A 22,148-nucleotide genomic window follows, 5' to 3' on the forward strand; every position below is an offset into this window, starting at 1 on the left:
CTTTGATACTCAGGTAAAGAAATGGACATGCTTCCCATTAGTGACAGACTGAATCTACATTTATAGTTGTCAATTGGTGTTAGGGGGTTTTAATACCAGTTTTAACATGGAATTGGTGTTTTTGCACTCCCCATTCTGAAAACGATAAAGAACCGACTTGGCTTAGACTCCCATTGTTCAAAGCAAGAATGAACTGGCCATGAGCTCCGTGAAAACACTAGAGGGGTGACTCTGTCTGCTGGGGGAGACGGTGCACAAGGACATCACAGAACTTCGGAGAAGGGAGGAATGCTAGGCTGGTGTGAATGGGAGTTGTCAGAGACCCTGAGATTTGAAAACAAGTTCTAAATATTGCCACAGATGTGTGAGTGCCCCAGGGACAAAGACTGTGGGAGGCACTTACACAGTGTGGGCATCGTGGCTGGGGTTTCTTCCCCCTAAATCGGGAGGGCTGTGTTTAACGCACGCCCTGGCATTCATCTACTGAAGTGTCCTGTCCCTTTGCAAGGCTTACTGTATTTCAATCATCTAGCCAGAGAGGTGAAGTGGTTCAACCTGATTTCTTTGCTCTTGAACTGCATCCCGTCCATTTCGCTCACAGCGTGCCAAGTCGCACGAACGGTGTCAGAATTCGCCTTCTCATCTCATGTTTCTTTGGTTTGCTGAAGCCATTGTCCTTCAGGCTTTTCCTTGCTTGAGAGCAAAAAATAATTACTGTAAGCTGCCCTGGCGACATAGCAATTCCAAATCATCTCTAGAAAGGTCTCAGGATCTTCTTCCTCATTTCAATCAACCATATATATTTGAAGTCTAGTAATAAACATTGCCGGGCAGGGTGTTACATTTCTCAGCATTTTTTCTTCTAACAATGAACTGTAAACGAAAAATCAAAACAAGAGGACAAAGTCTGAGGCAATCTCCCAGGAAGCTGACAGTGTTGAAATCTCTGCCCTAGTAAGCATTGTGTCCCAGGCACTGTAACTTTACCCTCTAAGTACATGAAATACGACTTCTAAAACCCCAGCTTCCTTATTTTGAAATGAGGATGGTTTTCAAAATACTTAAGGTCATTGCATTACTATGAGTGCATTAACAGGAGAAGTCGGGACGGGGGAGAGCCAAGTAGTTTGTGGTGACGTGCATTTTCTTTCCCTTCGCCTTGCTCCCTGTCCCCACAGCCCTCTGTCCTCTCTCCAACTTTATCCAGTCTGGGCTGTCCTCCTCCTTTTAGGACCAAAACAAAGATGAGACTTTGTAAAACTTTAGAATATTTGACATTCATAACTGTCACACATCTGGGGACCTAGAAAAGGTTTTTGACCCCGATCATTGTCTCCCTGCTTCTTCCTTCGCTTCAGGCTCATTCCTCAAGAAAAAGTGGATCTGTGACAGGAACAAAATGAGGAAAGTTGATTTTTAAAATCAAGAAAGGGGAAGTGCTAGGGTAGCAATGACCAAAACCAACCAACCAACTCGCAGGTTGCTGCAGAACAAGAGGCCTGTGGCAGGTGTTGGCCCTGACCTTGTGTTGAGAGGTTCCAGAAGACATTTAAGATAAAGTTTCTGTCTTCAGGGAAAGTTTTCTCTTAGAGAACTGAGTGCCAAGTTGCTAAGGGCCCTGGGAGCTCAGAGAGGGAGAGATGAGGCAGGCCGAGTGGCTCAAGACGACTTCCAGAACATCCATGGTTGGAATAGTCTTTTAATGTTTTATTAAAAGCATAAAACAATCGTGTGGGGTAGCTACTACTTTCATCCTCATTTTACAGTTGAGAAAGTGGAGGATTAGAGACACAAGATGGTTTGTCCATGGTCATATCAGTAAGAACAGAGTGAAGATGGCAACCCAGGTTCCCCGGGCCCCCAGGCGTCCCTCTGAATCTCCAGTCCTCTCCTGCCTGCTGGGAGCCTTGTCCTGGGAGGGCAGAGTCATTTATTTATTTATTTTGAGACGGAGTTTCGCTCTTGTCACCCAGGCTGGAGTGCAATGGTGTGATCTCGGCTCACTGCAACCTCTGCCTCCAGGTTCAAGCGATTCTCCTGCCGCAGCCTCCCAAGTAGCTGGGATTGCAGGCACCTGCTGCCACGCCTGGCTAATTTTTGCATTTGTAGTAGAGACGGGGTTTCACCATGTTGGCCAGGCTGGTCTCGAATTCCTGACCTCAGGTGATCTGCCTGCCTGGGCTTCCCAAAGGGCTGGGATTACAGGCGTGAGTCACTGCGCCCAGTCGGCAGAGTCTTAAAAGCCACTCAGCAGAGCTTGCCTCCAAGACAGTAGGAGTTGGAGCCTGAGGATGTGCTCTTTGCCAAGCGAACACCATGCCGAAAGTCTGCCTGGTTTTGCAGGGCAAGATCAGGAGAGCGGAAGGTAAAGGTAAAAGAGCGATCTGAGAGTTGGGGCAGTGAATGAGAGGCACCGAGGGAGGAGGCTGGTGGCAATAGTGATGGAGAATGGGAGAGAAAGGAAAAGGGGAGGATGGACCTTGGTTACAGGGGATAAAAGAGAAAGGTGAAAAGTGATTCTGAGGACTGGCCAGACAGGTCGCTTGGCATGCTGAACTGGATCACGGGGCATCCGAGAACCGAAGGAACAGAAAGAGCCCAGTAATCAAAGGCACACTGGAAAGGACTTAGAAGAACAGAGGAAAGTTGTTTTCAGTAGTGAAGGGGCTGCCTGTTGTCCTCAGCAGGGGCCAGTCGGAAGAGGGTGACTTGGGAGGAGAAGTAAAGAAGTTAAAAGCAGAAACATCCTTGTTTTCCACTGATGTTTCTTCCCATAGAATGTATTGACACTTTCTGCAGTGAAATGGCAGATGGTAACAATTAAGTTGAAATATCAAGGAGGAGACTATGCTTTGTATATGTTTGTTTTAGCTTCGTTTAAAAAAAATAAGATTAAGCTTGATGATTTATGTTTGCATTAATTTTTTTCTATTAAAACTAATATACTATGTCATAACAAATTCCACGTCCAAGAGAAACCTGGTCTTCTCCCTTAAGATTGCTGAGGAATTACTCTTGTTCAGACTTGTTTCCTTCAAATTGTGATCTTCTTTTCATGCTTTGTAATTGCTGTGACCACAACAAATCGATGATTCTTCAGCTTCAGGTATCTGTGGACACGCTGCCTGTTTCGTTAGGAACATTTTGCTGCCAGTCAGGTGCTTTAGAACCAAATTGGTTTGTACAGAGAATTCTGTAAGTTGCGAATATTTTAACAATAATAAAGGTGCAATGGAGCTTATATACCATCATTAGAACAGAAGGTTTCAACTTGCAGCAGGTGATACTGTTGATTTCAGGATACTTTCCTGAATTGCTCAAATTTGTCTCGTGTACCACACCTGATGCCAACAAAGAGCGGCTTAAGTGTGTTCGGTTGAAAAACTGATCCAGACCTTGGCATTTTATTATTATGTCCTTAGTTCTCAGGTTGAGTCTTGAGTTATTGCTGCAGAGCAGTAGTGGTTAAAATAAGATCTTGGAATTTATTAAAAGGGAGATGAGCTGGATGTGGTCATCCACGAGATCATGGATGTGGTGTGCATGCCTGTGGTCCCAGTTACTCATGGAATGCCCAAGCGGTCACATAAGCCCAGGAGTTTGAGGCCAGCCTGGCCAACATAGTGAGACCTCGTCTCTGAAACAACTTAAAAAGATTTTTTGTTGTTGTTGTCATTCAGCATTTCAGATAAGGACTTAGATGTAAAGATATTGTTACAGGATGATGCGTTGTATTTTCTGCATTGCATGAAATAATTTTTATTGAAAATCAAGTGACATTTCAAAGGAAATTCTATTCTAATTATGTTTCTGCCTAAAGTAAACTTCCCAGATTTTAGAAAATGTAATCTTTTAAATTTCAGACTGGTATTCCCAGTACTTTTATAATCCCATGTTTTGATAAAATATTGAATCATCATTTTATATTCACAAAGGCAAATAACTAGTGTATGAGAATGGGATAATTCACTCTCACTCATGAAAATATATCTACTCTTCAAGTGAGTAAAAGGTCTAACTCTACTAACTCTATAAAAGATTGAAAAGAAATTGAATGCAGTAGAGTTGGCAAGGAAAGATTTTAGCCTGGTGCCAAGGTTAAGATGACATTTGTCTACTGACTGTTTCCTGTTTCAAAACCTTATTTCTTTTTTTCCCCTCTAAATCCTACTTTTAACATTGTTGGCCAGCCGCGGTGGCTCACGCCTGTAATCCCAGCACTTTGGGAGGCTGAGGCAGGTGGATCACTTGAGGTCAGGAGATCAAGACCATCCTGGCTAACACAGTGAAACCCCACCTCTACTGAAAATACAAAAATTAGGCCGGGCACAGTGGCGGGCACCTGTAATCCCAGCTACTGGGAAGGCTGAGACAAAAGAATTGCTTGAACCGGGAGGCGGAGGTTGCAGTGAGCGGAGATCACGCCACTGCACTCCAGCCTGGGTGACAGACTCAATCTCAAAAAAAAAAAAAAAAAAGAAATTTATAGAGTACTTTTTTTTTTTTTTTTTTTTTTTTTTGAGATGGAGTCTCACTGTGTCACCCAGACTGGAGTGCAGTGGCGTGATCTTGGCTCACTGCCAGCTCTGCCTCCTGGATTCACGCCATTCTCCTGCCTCAGCCTCCCAAGTAGCTGGGACTACAAGTGCCCGCCACCATGCCTGGCTATTTTTTTTTTGTATTTTTAGTAGAGATGGGCTTTCACCGTGTTAGCCAGGATGGTCTTGATCTCCTGACCTAGTGTTCCGCCCTCCTCAGCCTCCCAAAGTGCTGGGATTACAGGCGTGAGCCACCGCGCCCGGCCTATGGAGTACTTTTTGGGAAAAAAAAAAAAAGTTTCTTTTGTGTTTACTAAAAGGAATGCTTTGACAATAGTGTGTGTGTCATTCTTCTTGTTGAAATTGAACTGTATTCTGTAGTCAGCACTTGATTAGTTAGGGAAAGTCCTGCCTTTAAAACCTTTTTGAGAACCAGTGAGCTTTCTGTGCATTGTCTTTTGTTAATATGGTCTGTTGTCACCTTACTTAGTTCAGCTGAAACCTGTCACCCTGTAAGGGAGGGGAGCCCCAAGAGAGTTTTTCTGGGCTGGCATTTTGCATGGTAGCCAAGACAGTTTAGCATCCAGGGTTCACACCAAGAATGGTTTATAGATGATTTTATCGGTGGCTCATGCCTGTAATCCCATCACTTTGGGAGGCTGAGGCGGGTAGATCACTTGAGGTCAGGAGTTCAAGACCAGCCTGGCCAACATGGTGAAACCCCATCTCTACTGAAAATACAAAACTTAGCCGGGCATGATGGCGCACACCTGTAATCCCAGCTACTCTGGAGGCTGAGGCAGGAGAATCTCTGGAACCTGGGAGGCGGAGGTTGCAGTGAGCTGACAGCGAGACTCAGTCTAAAAAAAAAAAAAAAAAGCCAATCATTTTGAAATCTCTATATTTTTATAATTATTATCTATATGTTATACAGCATCTCTTTCCATAATTATTTTTGTTACCTTCAGTGTTTTCTAATTATATTTACAACAATATTTTAAACCAACTTTGCATTTTATAACTGATTCAAGTGCTCATTGCTAGTCTTTGGAGACCATGATTTCCCAGTTTGCAAGTTCTTTATTTTGATTCATTTTGCAAGCAATTGAATTGCCTCCTTAGGAAGTTTTTCCTCATGCCTGTAATCCCAGCACTTTGGGAGGCAAAGGCGGGCAGATTGCCTAAGCTTAGGAGTTCATGACCAGCCTGGGCAACACGGTGAAACCCTGTCTCTACTAAAATACAAAAAATGAGCCGGGCATGGTGGCATGCACCTGTAATCCCAGCTACTTGGGAGGTTGAGGCAGGAGAATTGCTTGAACCTGGGAGGCAGAGGTTGCAGTGAGCCGAGATTGCACTACTGCACTCCAGCCTGGGTGACAAAGCAGGATTCTGTCTCAAAAAAAAAAAAAAAGTTTTTCCCCAGGGGAGGACTGTGAGAAGTGTATTTTCCACATCGTTGCATATTTGAGAGTTGCTTTCTGTGGTCTTCCTTCATGAGGAATGATTTCACTGGGTTTTAAGTCCTGGGTTGCCACTGTTTACTCAGTAAATGCAGCCATGTTGCCTTTTGGAATTTAACCTTATGGAGACAGCTGATGCTAGTTTTATTTTTATTTCATTGTTTATCACCTGATTTTTATGTACAAGAAACATACTGGGTTTTTCGTTTCTTTTTTTTTTTTTTTTTTTTGGCAGAGACTGCAGCCTTATTCTCTTTTAAAACTTTTTATTTAGTTGGTTTTTAATTTTTTTAATTTATTTTTTTTGAGACTGAGTCTCACTCTGTCGCCCAGGCTGGAGTGCAGTGGCACAATATCAGCTCACTGCAACCTCCGCCTCTTGGGTTCAAGTGAGTCTCCTGCCTCAGTTTCCCTAGTAGCTGAGATTACAGGTGTGTGCTACCACGCCCAGCTAACATTTTGTATTTTTTTTGTAGAGATAGGGGTTTCACCTTGTTGGCCAGGCTGGTCCCTAACTCCTGGCCTTAAGTGATCTGCCCGTCTCGGCCTCTCAAACTGCTGGAATTTCAGGTGTGAACCACTTCACCCGGCCTAGTTAGTTTTTTTTAGAGACAAGGTGTCACTCTGTCACCCAGGCTAGAGTACAGGGCATGATCATAGCTCACTGCAGCCTCAAACGCCTGGGTTCAAAAGCTCTTCCTGCCTCAGCCTCCCAAGTAGCTGGGACTCCAAGTACGCACCACCACATCTGGCTGATATAGATATGTTTTAAGACAAGGTCTTGCTATGTTGTCCAGGCTGGTCTTGAACTCCTAGCTTCAAGTGACCCTCCTGCCTTGGCCTCTCGAAGTGCTGGGATTACAGGTGTGAGCCACCATGCCCAGTTATTTTTTTTTCTGTATCCTTTTTATTAAAACAGTTTCTAATATGTGTCTGGGAATGAGGTGTTTGTGGATTAAGGGCCGTTCTTTTGAGCTGCTCCCTCTTGGGTCTCCTGGGTTTTTATTTCGGTTTAACTCAGTCATGCTTTCCTCAGTCAAGTCTGATTGTTCTCAAGATGCTTTCATGCCACTGACACAGCTTCTTTGGGAACAGCATTTTTTTTTTTTTTTTTGAGACGGAGTCTCGCTCTGTTGCCCAGGCTGGAGTGCAGTGGGGCAATCTCAGCTCACTGCCAGCTCCACCTCCCGGGTTCATGCCATTCTCCTGTCTCAGGCTCCCGAGTAGCTGGGACTATAGGCACCCGCCACCACACCCGCCTAATGTTTTGTATTTTTAGTAGAGACGGGGTTTCACCATGTTAGCCAGGATGGTCCCAATCTCCTGACCTCACGATCTACTGCCTCAGCCTCCCAAAGTGCTGGGATTACAGGTGTGAGCCACCGCACCCCGCCGGGAACTTCTTTGAAGGCATAAGTTGGCTTCTTTTTCTCTTTGTATTAATAATCTTCTTCCTCAGGCCGGGCGTGGTGGCTCATGCCCGTTATCCCAGCACTTTGGGAGGCCGAGCTGGGCAGATCACCTGAGGTCAGGAATTCAAGTCCAGCTTGGCCAACATGGTGAAACCCTGTCTCTACTAAAAATACTAAAATTAGTTGGATGTGGTGGCAGGCGCCTGTAATCCCAGCTACTCCGGAGGCTGAGGCAGGAGAATCACTGGAACCTAGGAGGTGGAGGTCGCAGTGAGCCGAGATTGCACCACTGCACTCCACCCTGGGTTACATAGCGAGACTGTGTCTCAAAATAATAGTAATGATAATCTTCTTCCTTAACATTTAATGTCTTTTTCTTTCTCTTTCACGTTCTGGCAAGTGTCTCTGCCAAGTCAGCCTCACAGATTCAACTTTCTAGCCTGCCGGTGCTCTTTTCTGCTGATGAAACAGAGTTCATTTGGCTTTGGCTCTGTTAGTTTATGAAATATTCCCTTATTGTAGTCCCGCCGTCTCTTCATCCTGGCTCTTCCTTCTATCTTGCTGTTTCTTTTCCTCAGAGGTGGGTCTTAGATGTTTTTGGAGGCTGACTGCTTTCTGAAAGTTCTCTCTGGTTCCACAGTGATGCATGGTCACAGAAGTTGCTGGCCTGGTCTTCTGGACTCCACGTACCCTGACTATGGCATTTTATCGGAAGCTCTTGGTTGTCTCTTTAGAAAGCCAGGTTGAGGGGTTGCCCACAGAGAGCATGTGTTCCTGCTTTTGGCCTTCTCGTCACCCCTCTGTCATGGTGGATCCCCCTTCTTAGGTCTACAGGGAGAGGACAGGTGGGGGCACAGCATCTAACCATTTTTATCGTCAAGGCCTTAAACAAGTACAGCTCTGTCCAGCTGCAGTAGAATTTTTCTTACTTTCATTGACGGGTTATCTGATGTACCAGACCAGGAGTCACAAACTTGACATCAACAGACGACAGACAGGGCACAGACGTTGTTTGTTTTGACCTGCGCAGTGTTTAATATTGATCATTTTAGTGCTTTAAAATGGGTGTGTATCCTCTGGTTAAGCAAGTTCCCACCCCCCCCTGTTGTCTCCCTTCCCAGCCCCCTTCCCTCATTTACAGTTTCTGCTTGGGCCCTCAGTGTGTGGCCCTGCCCGACACAGTTAGAGGGCATGACACCTACTCAATTTCAGTGCACACTGCTACAAGGCTACACCTATTTTGGATCCCACCTTATCTCTTTAATTCTAAGGATGCCCCCTGCAGAGGGGAGGACATTCATTCATTCACTGGGGCTGTAATGTGCCTGGCCAGAGCTTGTAGCTGTGAATATAGCACTGGATGTAACAGCAGGGCACCTGCCTTCTCTCCGAGGTTAAGCGAGGGAGGGTTATTCGTGTTTTGTAAGAAGTGTTGGTGACAGCTTGATAAAAACCCTTTCTTTATCTTCATCTTGATACTCTGACTCCTTTGATAGTTACCTAGGATTCAATCACAATGATCAGTCTTTTTTTTCCTGTAAGGACGTCGAAATCAGATCAATTGAGCTGGTGGAAAAAAACAAGTATTTTGCTTTGTAACTATGAACCATTTTAGATGCAAGACTAGTTGAAGTAGGGCCGGTCACAGGGGCTCACGCCTGTAATCCCAGCACTTTGGGAGGCCGAGACGGGTGGATCACGAGGTCAGGAGATTGAGACCATCCTGGCTAACACGGTGAAACCCCGTCTCTACTAAAAATACAAAAATAAATTAGCCGGGCGCAGTGGTGGGCGCCTGTAGTCCTAGCTACTCAGGAGGCTGAGGCAGGAGAATGGTGTGAACCCAGGAAGCGGAGCTTGCAGTGAGCCGAGATGGCGCCACTGCACTCCAGCCTGGGCGACAGAGCGAAACTCCATCTCACACACACACACACATGCACACGCACACACACAAAAAACTCCACAAAAATGAGCCGGTTGTGGTGGTGGGCGCCTGTTACCCCAGCTACTCGGGAGGCTGAGGCAGGAGAATCACTTGAACCCGGAAGGCAGAGGTTGCAGTGAGCCGAGATCATGCCATTGCACTCCAGCCTGGGTGACAAGAATGAAACTCCGTCTCAAAAAAAAAAAGAAAAAGACTATTTGAAATAAAAAAGTAAAAATCCAACTATATGCATGCATAGGACTAATTTAGCTGGGAATTACTGAGCAGTTGGACAAAGTATCATGAAAAAATTAGGTTGATCTCAGTTTTACAATACGCAGCTTCTGCTGCTGCTGCTTTTTTTTTTTAATTTTATTTGAGATATGGTCTCACACTGTTGCCCAGGCTGGAGTGCAGTGGTGCAATCTTGGCTCACTGTAAATTCCACCTCCTGGGCTCAAGCAGTCCTCCCACTTCACCCTCCTGAGGAGCTGGGACTACTGTCATGCACCACCGTGTCTGGCTAATTTTTGTATTTTTGGTAGGGATGTTGCTCAGGCTGGTCTGGAACTCCTACATTCAAGCAATCCTCTTGCCTCGGCCTCCGAAAGTGCTGAGATTACAGACATGTCCCACCAATGCGACTTCTTGATTTGAAGTTTTTGTAGTTCATGTGTCTAAAGGGCTCTCTGGAGACCTCCTTGCCACTGGGGTACTGGTTGGAGAGCAGTTCTGCACAGGAGATGTGCTTCTTTAGGGATTTGAAGAATCCTGGCTGTGCAGACCAATTTTCTACTTTTTGTCAGTTGAATGGTGAAAATACATTAAGCAACTCTAGGGACATCATGCTGACTTTTCTTAGAACATACAGCGTAGATGCAGTAGCTTACCCACCTGCAGATGCAAGCAATTTAGATGCAAAATGCATTACAACACGTGTGTTTGGCTCACTGCTTGGTGTTAGTAATGAAGTCAAAATGTTTTCTGGTAGGATCCCCCATTCATCTTATTGAACGTTTGTGTGCTAGAATTTGCAAAGTGTTTTTCAACACTTTGATAATGAAATGACAGCATTAGCAGAATTCAGGGCTGTGAAAATGGATGCTGAAAACCCCAGAAGTTTATTAAGAGCCATCTAGGCATCCAGTGCTTGGCATTTGTAATTCTAGTGATCCTCATGTAGTTAATGTGAAGGTCAGTCATGGGTCAGGTCTCCTGATTCTATAGCTTCGGCCCTCCCCACCACCCTAGGCTTTTGCCTTTTGAGATATATTTATGAGCTGACTGAAAAAATTTTAAAGAAGTAAGTAATGATTCTGAAAAGTTTAAGGGCACAAATTTATTGCTGAACTCATAAATCTCCCAAGAATCTTTCATAACCTCATTCTGATTTAATCACCTGGGAAGAAGTGCTAGATGCTTTCTTTGGTTACTAATGAATCACACTACCCTGTGTTGGCCCTGACGTGGACAGAGACGACAGGATCTATCACCTCTATCACAGACTCTAAGGGCAATGAGTGGTCCTCCTTTGTAAATTGGGATTAGGCCAGGTGTGGTGGCTCACACCTGTAATCCCAGCACTTTGGGAGGCCAAGGCAGGCAGATCACTTGAGGCCAGGAGTTCAAGACCAGCCTGGCCAACATAGTGAAACCCTGTCTCTACAAAAAATACAAAACTTAGCCAGGCATGGTGGTGCATGCCTGTAGTCTCAGCTACTTGGGAGGTTGAGGAGGGAGGATCACTTGAACCTGGGAGGTTGAGGCTGCAGTGAGACGAGATTACGCCACTGCACTCCAGCCTGGGCGATAGAATGAGACCCTGTCTCAAAGGAAAAAAAAAAAAAAAGTTTTGGGATTAGTGCAGACAGGGAATCCTTACAAAAGATATTGTGGAATAATTGCTTATGAAGCCGCTGATTTTGCAAGAAATGGAGACCTGGGCCAAACCTAGTATTCAAAGGAAACAGCCTCAGATGCAAAAAGTGCTGGTTGTCATATGGTTTAGGGGCAAAAATACTGTGGTATTTTTACTTTCTATTCTTTAATCACAGATAGGCCCAAGAGATCCTCGAGTTTGTGCCCAAGTCTCTATATGCCAAATTAGCTCCTGCTTAAACTATGCAAGTAATCAGCTGGAATTAAATGAGATTAGATGGTTATATTAGATGATTCGCGCTGGGTGACTAGGATTTTAATTTATCTACTACTTGTGTAAGTTCTGAAACCAGGGCTGGAGTCCTTTCAATGATTTGCAATGTTCATTCACTTAGGTGCTTTCACCTTTTGCTCTTCCCTCCCCTTAGCTGTTTTTCATTTTCTGTGATTGTATGTCTGTCTGTGTGTGTGTTTACTTATCGATGTTGTCCCCCTGTCTGATTAGCTCAGTCAACTGTAGCATCTCAGATATGGATATTTTGGGCCCAGTGGTAACAGGCTGGAGCATGTGAGAGATGAGCTGAAATGGGTCACTCACTGGAAAAGCAATTCTGCAAGTAAGGTGCGTTTATCAGGCAGGGGCCTTGTAATTCCTGCCCTTTGGATTTGCTTTCCTGTCCCCTCCTCTAAGGATTAGACCTTGTTCTGTTTGCCAGGACTGAAGAGGCATCTTTAGAAATTGAATATGGAGAGGTGCAGCCCTTCAAAGGCATGGGAATTTACCACCCATGACTCCCTCTAGACTTGCCGTGATTTTTTATATTCTGCTTCCCACAAGTGCTCCAGGGGAAAACTTCTGCCTAGAGGCTGAGATTGCCTTAAGGTGTTTTGTGTTGATGTAAGGGATTAGATAATTGAGTTTCTGACTTTATAGATGCAAACTTTTCCCCGTCTCTCTAGAGACATATCACAGTTGTACATTTTATATATTTTTGGCTCTGAATGGTAATGACTGATTACCAAAATTCTGTTATAGGCCAGACGCTGTGGCCCGTGCCTGTAATCCCAGCACTTTAGGAGGCCAAGGCAGGTGGATTGCTTGAGCTCAGGAGTTTGAGACCAGCCTGGGCAACATAGCAAAACCCCGTCTCTACAAAAAAAAAAAAAAAAAACCACAAAAATCAGCCAGGTGTGGTGGCACATGCCTTTAGTCTCAGCTACTCAGGAGACTGAGGTGGGAGGATCGCTTGAGCCTGGGAGGCAGAGATTGCAATGAGCCGAGATTGTGCCACTGCACTCCAGCCTCAACAACAGAGCCAGACCCTGTCTCAAAAAAATTATGTTATGAAATTCTTAGATGCTCTGTCTGTATTTTCCTTGATCTAGTCACTAAGTATTGGTAGTAATCATTTATGTACTAATCAGAAAATAGTAGTGTCTAACCAGATGAAGGAGAGAGTTGATGTCTCCTGACAATTACTAGCACTTCATAGAGAAAGATAGCATATTTTGAAAAACGTGCAGATTGGCATATATTTGTGATTTTACTTACATTAGCAAGCATTAATTTTTTTAAAAATCCACTTGAGTTCATATATAGCCTAAAAGAACCTAATGGAGAATTTATTTCAGTCAATACTGTAATTTGTAGAAGAGAATTAGTCATGAGTTGAAGTTTTAATTTTTTTCTTAAATTTGCATAACAGAGGAATTGGCCAGTTTTGTGGCACATTATTTTAAGGATGTGAAGATCTTATAATATTCACGTGTTTGCCTTTTTATATCCTAAAAGGATATTAACAGTTCTGCCTTTCTGAGATCGAGGTTGAGTATGGATTTCCCAGAAAACCAAGAGGAAAACCCATGTGAGGACGTCAGTTTGGAGCAGTTAGCGTATCGAGTGCCCTCCGTGCTGTCATGCATATGACTAAGATGGTAGGAGTTCAAGTCCTGCCGTAGGGAGCTGCTGTCAGACCAGTGGGCCAAACAGGCCTCCTTTCCCCTGATTCACAAGTGGTCTGCTCAGGTGGATCGCCTGAGGTCAGGAGTTCGAGACCAGCTTGGCTAACGTGGCAAAAACCCATCTCTATTAAAAATACAAAAATTAGCCGGGTGTGGTGGCGGGCACCTGTAGTCCCAGCTACTCTGGAGGCTGAGGCAGGAGAATCGCTTGAACCCACGAGGGGGAGATTGAAGTGACTTGAGATCGTGCCACTGCACTCCAGCCTGGGCGACCAGAAAAACAACAACAACAACAAAAACAAGTTGTCCACTCAGATTTAAGTCCCCAAATCTCCATCAACACACATTGATCCCATATTCCATACTTCAGGTCCTCCCAAGAATCTTCTCAGGTAACCCTGCTCTGTGGGCTCTTGGAGAATGTTGTAAACAAAAACTAACCTTAGCTTAACCTACAACTGATCTCCCTCCAAGCCCAATGCATAACATCGAGTTTTCCTGTAGCCTATCACTCGTGCCAGAGCTTCCCACAGTTGACATGATACATTGGTCATTTGTGGTGGTGGTGAGATGGAGGCCTGCTCTGTCACCCAGGCTGGAGTGCAATGATGCAATCTCGGCTCACTGCAACTTCCGTCTCCCAGGTTCAAGCGAAAATTCTCCTGCCTCAGCCTCCCGAGTAGCTGGGATTACAGGCATGTGCCACCATGCCTGGCTAATTTTGTATTTTTAGTAGAGACAAGGTTTTGCCATGTTGGCCAGGCTGGTCTCGACTTCCTGACCTCAAGTGATCCACCCACCTCGGCCTCCCAAAGTACTGGGATTACAGGCGTGAGCCACCGCACCTGGCCGATACATTGGTCATTTTGATGATAATAATTTTGTTTCTCTTTGTGTATTTGTTCACAAAATATTAAGTACTGGATTTGTGCTGGGCACAAGTATATGTTAATATGCTTAACATATTTTTTTTTTTTTTTGAGACGGAGTCTGGCTCTGTCGCCCAGGCTGGAGTGCAGTGGCGCGATCTCAGCTCACTGCAAGCTCCGCCTCCTGGGTTCACGCCATTCTCCTGCCTCAGCCTCCTGAGTAGCTGGGACTACAGGCGCCTGCCACCACGCCTGGCTAATTTTTTGTATTTTTAGTAGAGACGGGGTTTCACCGTGTTAGCCAGGATGGTCTTGATCTCCTGACCTCGTGATCTGCCTGCCTCGGCCTCCCAAAGTGCTGGGATTACAGGCATGAGCCACCGCACCTGGCCCATATTCACACATTATACATTGAACGTACATATGACATGCAAGATAAAACACATGGCAGTGGGAGTTGCACGGCTTTACTGCTGATACTGAAATCACATTGCCTCTATGGGGAACCTGTAAAGTTAAGGGTTTAAGCCAGGAGATTGCTGAGGTCCATTGCAAGAGTAATATTTTGTGACCTTACCTAACTCTTAAGAGGGGTAAATATAGCACTATTCATATCTTCTCTCTCTGAAGCTTCCTTTCTGCTCATTTTTTCAGGAATGTCAAAATAAAAACTGGAGAATGGTTCTATGAGGAACGAGCCAAGAAATTTCCAACTGGAGGTAAATGCTCTTTACTTTTTTAGTAAAGTAAAATGATCTATTCCTAGTTTTAAAATATTTGATGTTAAGACGTTCGAATATAAGCCACATGATGGGTTTAGTCTGCGGGCCCCCATGTCTTGCCGTTCCATTTGCTGATGCTCTCACTGTAACTCACGCCACTCATTCCCTCTGCTCGCTACTCTTCCCTCTGCTGAATTTCCACTTCTGATGTTGGCCCCATTCTTTTTTTTTTTTTTTTTTTTTGAGACGAAGTCTCATTCTGTCGCCAGGCTGGAGTGCAGTGGCACAATCTCGGCTCACTGCAACCTCTGCCTCCTAGGTTCAAGCGATTTTCCTGCCTCAGCCTCCCGAGTACCTGGGATTACAGGCGCGTGCCACCACGGCCGGCTAATTTTTCTATTTTTAGTAGAGATGAGATTTCACCGTGTTAGCCAGGATGGTCTCGATCTCCTGACCTCGTGATCCGCCCGCCTCAGCCTCCCAAGGTGCTGGATTATAGCACTGCGCCCGGCCAGGTTGGCCCCATTCTTTAAGGCTCGTGCACCAGGAGGTTTCCCTGGCTTCCTGCTTCTAGGCGTGATGTCCTCTCCTCTGAAACACCATCAGCGCTGGGTTTGTAATTCTCTTCTGTAATTGTTGCAAAGTTCCTTATATTGTAGCATTGTTTGTGCACTTCTGTTTCTCTCTACCAGTAGTAACTGTGATTTAAAAATCTTGTTAGCCTGTATTGCACCAAAGCACAATACCTTGTTTATAATACTTGAGCAAGATGATTGAATCAGTGAAGACCACAGTGAGTGAAGAGCATTTGAACTGAGCAGAGGTTGATGGTTGTGGAGTGAGCGCATGTTGCGATAATATGGATGGAAGTGTGCATTTCGTCTGTATACTATGAATGTCTTATAATGAGATGTTGACCTAAAGAAGGAAACTGAGGCAAAACTAATACACGTGGAGAGTTTATTTGGGCCAAGGCTGAGGTCTGCAGCCCAGGAAACACTTCCGAGGGCTCTGGAGAACAAAGGAGAGAGAAGGGTGAATCAGGAGAGGGGCGATTACAAAAGCTGGTTTTCAGGAATTCTCATGGGTTTACGGAAATACCATTGACTCATGATTGGCTATCCATTGCTGAGCTATAGGCTGTGGGTGATGGTGTCAGTGTGTGGCATTGTTAGCATAATTTATGGCTATTGGTGGTGATGCTCAGTCTAGAATCCATAGAGCAAGTGGCTTTGAAATGACTAGTTAGCCCAAGTTGGGGGACGTGATTGCGGGCTCATTCAGTGTCTCTCTAGGCCTGATACTTTAAAGGGGGCTTGCATTTCTTAGATTAAAAGTTTATTTTCTTTTTCAAAAGTATTTGCAATGTATGGTGTGCCAGTGTAATTGGTAGCTAGGACCTGGAACTGTGGAGAGGACGATTTGTGCTTTGATCACAGAAGTGCTGTGATGGGGCATCAGGACAAAGGCGCACACAGGCACCGTGACAGTGGAGTGCAGGCAGGTACTGTGGGAACCACATCTGACGGTATCAGGGACGCGGGCAGCACCCCTCCTCTGTGATGTGATGATGGGGACCTAGACTCACAGCCTGACTCAGAGGGCAGCGGTGGCTCTTTTCTAGAAAAAGTGGCAATTTGCAGGTAGGGAAATAAGCCATAGAACCTCACCCAAAAATTTGTTGGCAGTAAAGGAAGCCATTCATTTGGGTTGATATTCAGCTTTTATAAGGGGTGGATTTGCCCAGGTGTAGATTTGGTTGGTACTAAATTATCCCATGGCTTATATTCCTGGCTTTTCTTAAGAAAAAAAAATGCTGCTTCTGCCAAGTTTATTGGAAACCTGGAGGAAAAAAATAATACTAAGGGTCATGTCAGGCAATGGAATGAAGCAAGGTTGCTGTTTCCTCTAAGCCAGTGTTTCTCAACACCTTCTTACCGCCACCCTCTCCCCTACCCCACACAGTGTTTTTAGACACTTTTTCAAAGTTGCTACCATAACATTTTGATATCACAGATATCATATATCTATGTACTGAGGCCTTTTGGAGAGCCACAGACTGTTGAAATAGCTAAGATTTGCTACCAATCTTTGTCCCCTTAGGGGTGCCATCATCCCATGTGGAATGTGTGACCTTGGCAAAGCAGCTGCAGCACAGGACTTTTCTCTGTTTTTATTGCTTTTATGTTTCTCTCTCTTTTTTTTTTTTTGAGACAGAGTCCCGTTCTGTCATCCAGGCTGGAGTGCAGTGGCACGATCTCAGCTCACTGTTAACTCCCACTCCTGGGTTCAAGGAATTCTCCTGCCTCAGCCTCCTGAGTAGCTGGGATTACAGGCACACGCCACCATGTCTGGCTAATTTTTGTATTTTTAGTAGAGATGGAGTTTCACCTTGTTGACTGGTCTTGAACTCCTGACCTCAAGTGATCTGCCCACCTTGGCCTCCCAAAGTGCTGGGATTACAGGTATGAGCCACTTCACCCAGCCACTTTTGTGTTTCTTTAAAATACTTTTTTGACCGGGCGCAGTGGCTCACACCTGTAATCCCAGCACTTTGGGAGGCCGAGGTGGGCAGATCACCTGAGGTTGGGAGTTCGAGACCAGCCTGAGCAACATGGAGAAACCCCATCTCTACTAAAAATACAAAATTAGCCGGGCATGGTGGCATCTGTCTGTAATCCCAGCTACTCGGGAGGCTGAGGCAGGAGAATTGCTTAAACCTGGGAGGCGGAGGTTGCTGTGAGCCAAGATCATGCCATTGCACTCCAGCCTGGGCAACAAGAGTGAAACTCCATCTCAAAAACAAACAAACAAAAACAAAACCTTTTTGTTGGTGGGCTGGAGCCTTCCTCAGAAGGTAGATTCTACTCTTTTCCACATCAATTCCTAGCTTATAAACAGTAGTGCTGTAGGAGGTGAAGTCTGTCATTTCTCAATGCCAACTCAGTGCAGACATCTTCACTGAAAACGTTTTCTACGTCGTTGGAAGTTCTAGCATCATTATTTCAGGTAAGTAGTTTTCATGTGTGCATGAATGTGTGTGTGTGTTTGTGCACACACGTTACCATCTTGTCATCTTTTCAGCACTTCATTTCTCCTGAGTGAGTGGGAGAAGTATGTTATCACGGTGACTTAAGATAAAAAGGGAATTAGGAAAGAGGTGAGACTGGTGTCTTAGGGTTTTCTTTCTTGCCTTGTAACTTTAACATCAGTAAAGACAAACAAACCAGGGTTAGGAAAATCAACCTAAGCATAAATCATTCTTTTTTGCTGATGTCGTTTCTATCAATGTTAAAATAAACACCAGAAAAGCCCCAACTTTCCCTCCTTCTCTACAACGCTTCCTCAAATGCCAAGGTGCCTCATTTTCCCATTGTCCTGTTTGAGTAGAGTTGGGGTAAGAGGCATGGAACTATGGGGAAAAATGCCAGGTTAGGAGCACACAAATAGTGCTATGAGCCAGACCAGGTGGGGTGGAGTTTGCAGCGGGTGAGTCAGGAAAGGTAACAAGGATCAGGTGACAGAAGTTTAAGTGGACAGGCAGGAATTCCACCACGCTCCTATTTGTGGCCCTAAAAGAGAACCAGGTGCAGTCATTGAGGAGTTGAATTGAATTTGTGTTGTAGCAGTTAAGATCCACTTAGGGAAATAGAAACTGTCTGGTTATTTGAATAAGAATTTACTTTAGGGATTGGTTAGACAGGAATTGGAGGCAAAAAGGGAATAGTGAGAGAACAGAGCTAGCAGCTGCAGGAGGCAGACACCCTCCGACCCTGTTGAGCTGATGCTGGCCAGACACAGGTCGGAAGGAAGGCATGAGCCCCTTCTCCCTCCTCCTGGCCCTGGTCTCCCTCTGGAAGCCCCCATTGGACCCTAATAGGGAGGCAACTGCAACCTCAATTCTCTGGTGTGTTCCGGAAAAAGTGTGGCTTTGCATGTTCTCTAGTGTTTTTGTTGTCATGGTACGGGCAATACTCTTTCCAGCCCTCTATATCCTGAGCGGAAGTTAGAAAAACTAGATGATGGTTTAAACCACAAAAGTGTACAGACAGCTCCAGTCTGTGCCTCTTTCCACGCACTGGTTATCTATTGCTGTGTAGCAAATTCCCCTCAAACCTGGTGACATAAATCAAGTAACATTCTTCGACAGTTTCTGTTTTCAGTGGAAGGCTCGCCTGGGGCTGGGGGATCTGCACTCTTGGGGCTTACCCTCATACCTGGCCAGTGACTGCTGGTGTTGGGAGGAGTACTTGGTTCCTCACCATGGGGATATCTCCACAGGGCTGCTTGAGTGTCCTCATGACATGGCGGCTGGCTTCCCCCAGGGCAAGTGATCCAAGAGAGAGAAAAGCAGAGCCCCACAATATCTTTTATGGCCTAGCTTCAGAAGCCACACCCTGTCATTTCTGCTATGCCCTATGGGTCCCACAGGTCAGCCCTAGTCAGAGGGGACAAAGGGTCTGAATATCAGAAGGCAAGAATCACTGGGACCATCTGTGTGCTACCAAATCCTGTGTTCCTTGTCTTGGGAGAATGGTGACACCTCTCACTCTATCTCCAAATCCACAGACCTGAGAATCATACTTGACTCCTTTGTTCCTCATTCTGCCGCTACATCCGGTCAGTCAGCAAATCCTGACATTTCTGCCTCCTGAGTCTCTGCAATCTTCCTCTGCCCTTCATTCTCACTTCCAACGTAGTAGCTCCTAACTGGTTCCCACTGACCCAGTCTGCTTCCCCCTTGGTCCATCTTCTATTCTGTGAAGAGAGGGAGCTTCCTTTTCTCTTTGAAAGGAAGTTACTTCCTTTCTGATTACAGAAGTAATGCAAACATTGCAAGCATTTGGGAAACACAGACTAGTATTTAAATGCAATGGAAATACTACCACAATCCCAAACTACTGTAAATTACATGCACGTGTACACACCTGCACACTCCCAGCCTCTTTCTAGGTGAGCCTGTGTATATGTGTGTGCACAGATAGACTTACCCAATTTCAAATGTATTGTGATCAGACTCTATGTGGTTTTATCTTGCTTTTACAATTCAACTTGGCGTAAACATTTTCCTATGTTATTAAGACTTCTTCCAAAATGTATTGATGACTCCATAAAATACACCAAATATATGCACTATAGTTTATTTAACCTGTTCCCGAGTGTCTGTGAGTATATCACTGTATTTGATTTTTCATGTTATAGATAACTCTGTGATGAACGTCTTGTACAGGTATCTTGACATGTCTGTTTATTTTTGGGGGATAAATTCTTAGAAGAAGAATGATTGGTCAAGTGTATGAATACTTGAAAGGCTTTTGATGTTTTGCCAAATTATCCTCTGGGAGTGTGTGCTTATTTACAATAGGCTGGCAGGGTACACAAATTTCCTTTTTCCTACACTCTGGCTCCCATTACTTTCTGAGTTTTGAAGCATGATTTCAAATTACATTCACTAAAAAACTAGATGCGAGGCGCAGTGGCTCATGCCTGTAATCCCAGCACTTTGGGAGGCCAGGGCGGGAGGATCATTTGAGCCTGGGAGTTCAAGACCAGCCTGGGCAACATAGTGAGATCCTGTCTCTAAAAAAATTAAATGAAGGCCGGGCGTGGTGGCTCACGCCTGTAATCCCAGCACTTTGGGAGGCTGAGGTGGGCGGATCACGAGGTCAGGAGTTCAAGACCAGCCTGGCCAATATGGTGAAACCCCGTCTCTACTAAAAATACAAAAATTAGCTAGGCATGGTGGCACACGCTTATAATCCCAGCTACTTAGGAGGCTGAGGCACGAGAATTGCTTGAACCTGGGAGGTAGAAGTTGCAGTGAGCCGAGATCATGCCACTGCACTCTAGCCTGGGCAACAGAGTGAGACTCTGTCTCCAAAAAAAAAAAAATTTAAAAATTTTAAAAAAATTAATTAAAACCTAGAAAATGAAGAAAATCATAAAGAGCAATGTTAAAAATACAGCAGCTTCACCCAGAGAACAATTGTTGACATTTTAGTATATATCATTTCTGTTCTTTTGTGAGTGTATGTATCTATGCTTGTGGGTGCATATCTGTATGTGTGAATATATGTGTGTGTATACACACATATATATAGACTTTTTAAAAGTATTTAGGTTGAACCATGAGAAATTGGTATTTTTAGGCAAAAAATTATTGAGTAGAGGCAATTTCACATGAGTCAGGCTAATATATTTACATAATTGAAATCAAATTGTATGTACAGTTTTATCCTAATGTTTCTTCATGTAATAATTTATAAGGAACATTTTCGGTGTCCATAAATATCTTTGGCTATATGATTTCTGATGAGTGTATCTCACCCCGTCATAGGAATGTGTCATCATTTGTTTAACCAAATAACTATTGTTGGATAGTTAGGGGATTTCCAGTTTTCTGTTGCATTTTTGAAAGTTTATAATGTTGTTAAAATGAGAATAATGCAAAGAATATCCTTGTAGATATCTCTTTGGCACATCTCTGAATATTTCTAGAAAGAGAACAAGATGAAGGTTAGGAATGTTGCCTCCTTTAGAAAGGGTGTGGAATTATCCTTAAAAATAAACCAACAAGCAAACCAACAGATAACTTTATCAGTTTCGCAAAACAACATTGGTCATGCAAAATGGTTTTCTCATCGTCTTGATTTGAATTCATCTCATCACGAATAAGATTGAGTATCTTCCACTTTTCAACCTTCTGTAGATGTTCTTGGTATGTGAAGGCGATTAGTCCTTTTCAATCATGTTAGTTGCATATGTTATCTTCCTAGTACATGGACTTCTTTATAATTTTTTTTCTAACACACAGAAGTTTTTTTGTTTGCTTGCAGGCAAATCTCCTTTTCCTGTGTAATTTCTTCTTTTGCTTTTATGTTTCGAGACTTCTTCCTTATCCTGTGATAGGTTAAATATCCACATTAATTTTCTTCTAATTTTTACTTAACTTTTTTTTTTTTTTTTTTTTTTTTTCCTTGAGACAGTTTCGCTCTGTCACCCAGGCTGGAGTACCATGGCGCAATCTTGGCTCACTGCGACCTCCACCGCCTGGGTTCAAGCGATTCTCCTGCCTCAGCCTCCCGAGTAGCTGGGATTATAGGCACATGTCACCATGCTTGGCTGATTTTTGTATTTTTAGTAGAGACGGGGTTTCGTGATGTTGGCCAGCCTGTTCTTGAACTCCTGGCCTCAAGTGATTCGCCCGCCTTGGCCTCCCAAAGTGCTGGGATTATAGGCCTGAGCCGCCATGTTAACTCTTTACAGTCATCAGGAGGCCCTATCTAATTTTTTTTCCTCCCAATCCTTGATGTTCCTGGTACCATTTGTTACATAACCATTCCCTTTCCCATTGCGTTGTAACCCAGGGCCATTGATTGG

At 44.4% G+C, this 22,148-nt stretch overlaps 1 protein-coding gene across 16 annotated transcripts in view; it reads left to right on the top strand.

Moving 5' to 3' along the window:
• The window catches only part of SYTL3 (synaptotagmin like 3), a 116,902-nt gene that overhangs the window by 22,022 nt on the left and 72,732 nt on the right, over positions 1 to 22,148 (top strand). For 14 of the 16 annotated variants that reach the window (XM_063725261.1, XM_054558392.1, XM_024248273.2 and 11 more), the window contains one exon: positions 14,701 to 14,765. In XM_063725261.1, coding sequence (XP_063581331.1) covers positions 14,701 to 14,765 — 65 coding nt within the window. Of the gene's footprint in view, positions 1 to 12,962; positions 13,151 to 14,700; positions 14,766 to 22,148 lie in introns of those variants that run through there. The other 2 variants (XM_054558409.2, XM_063725266.1) reach the window with 2 other exon arrangements.

This window comes from Pongo abelii, chromosome 5 (assembly GCF_028885655.2).
Source record: "Pongo abelii isolate AG06213 chromosome 5, NHGRI_mPonAbe1-v2.0_pri, whole genome shotgun sequence".
NCBI lineage: Eukaryota > Metazoa > Chordata > Mammalia > Primates > Hominidae > Pongo > Pongo abelii.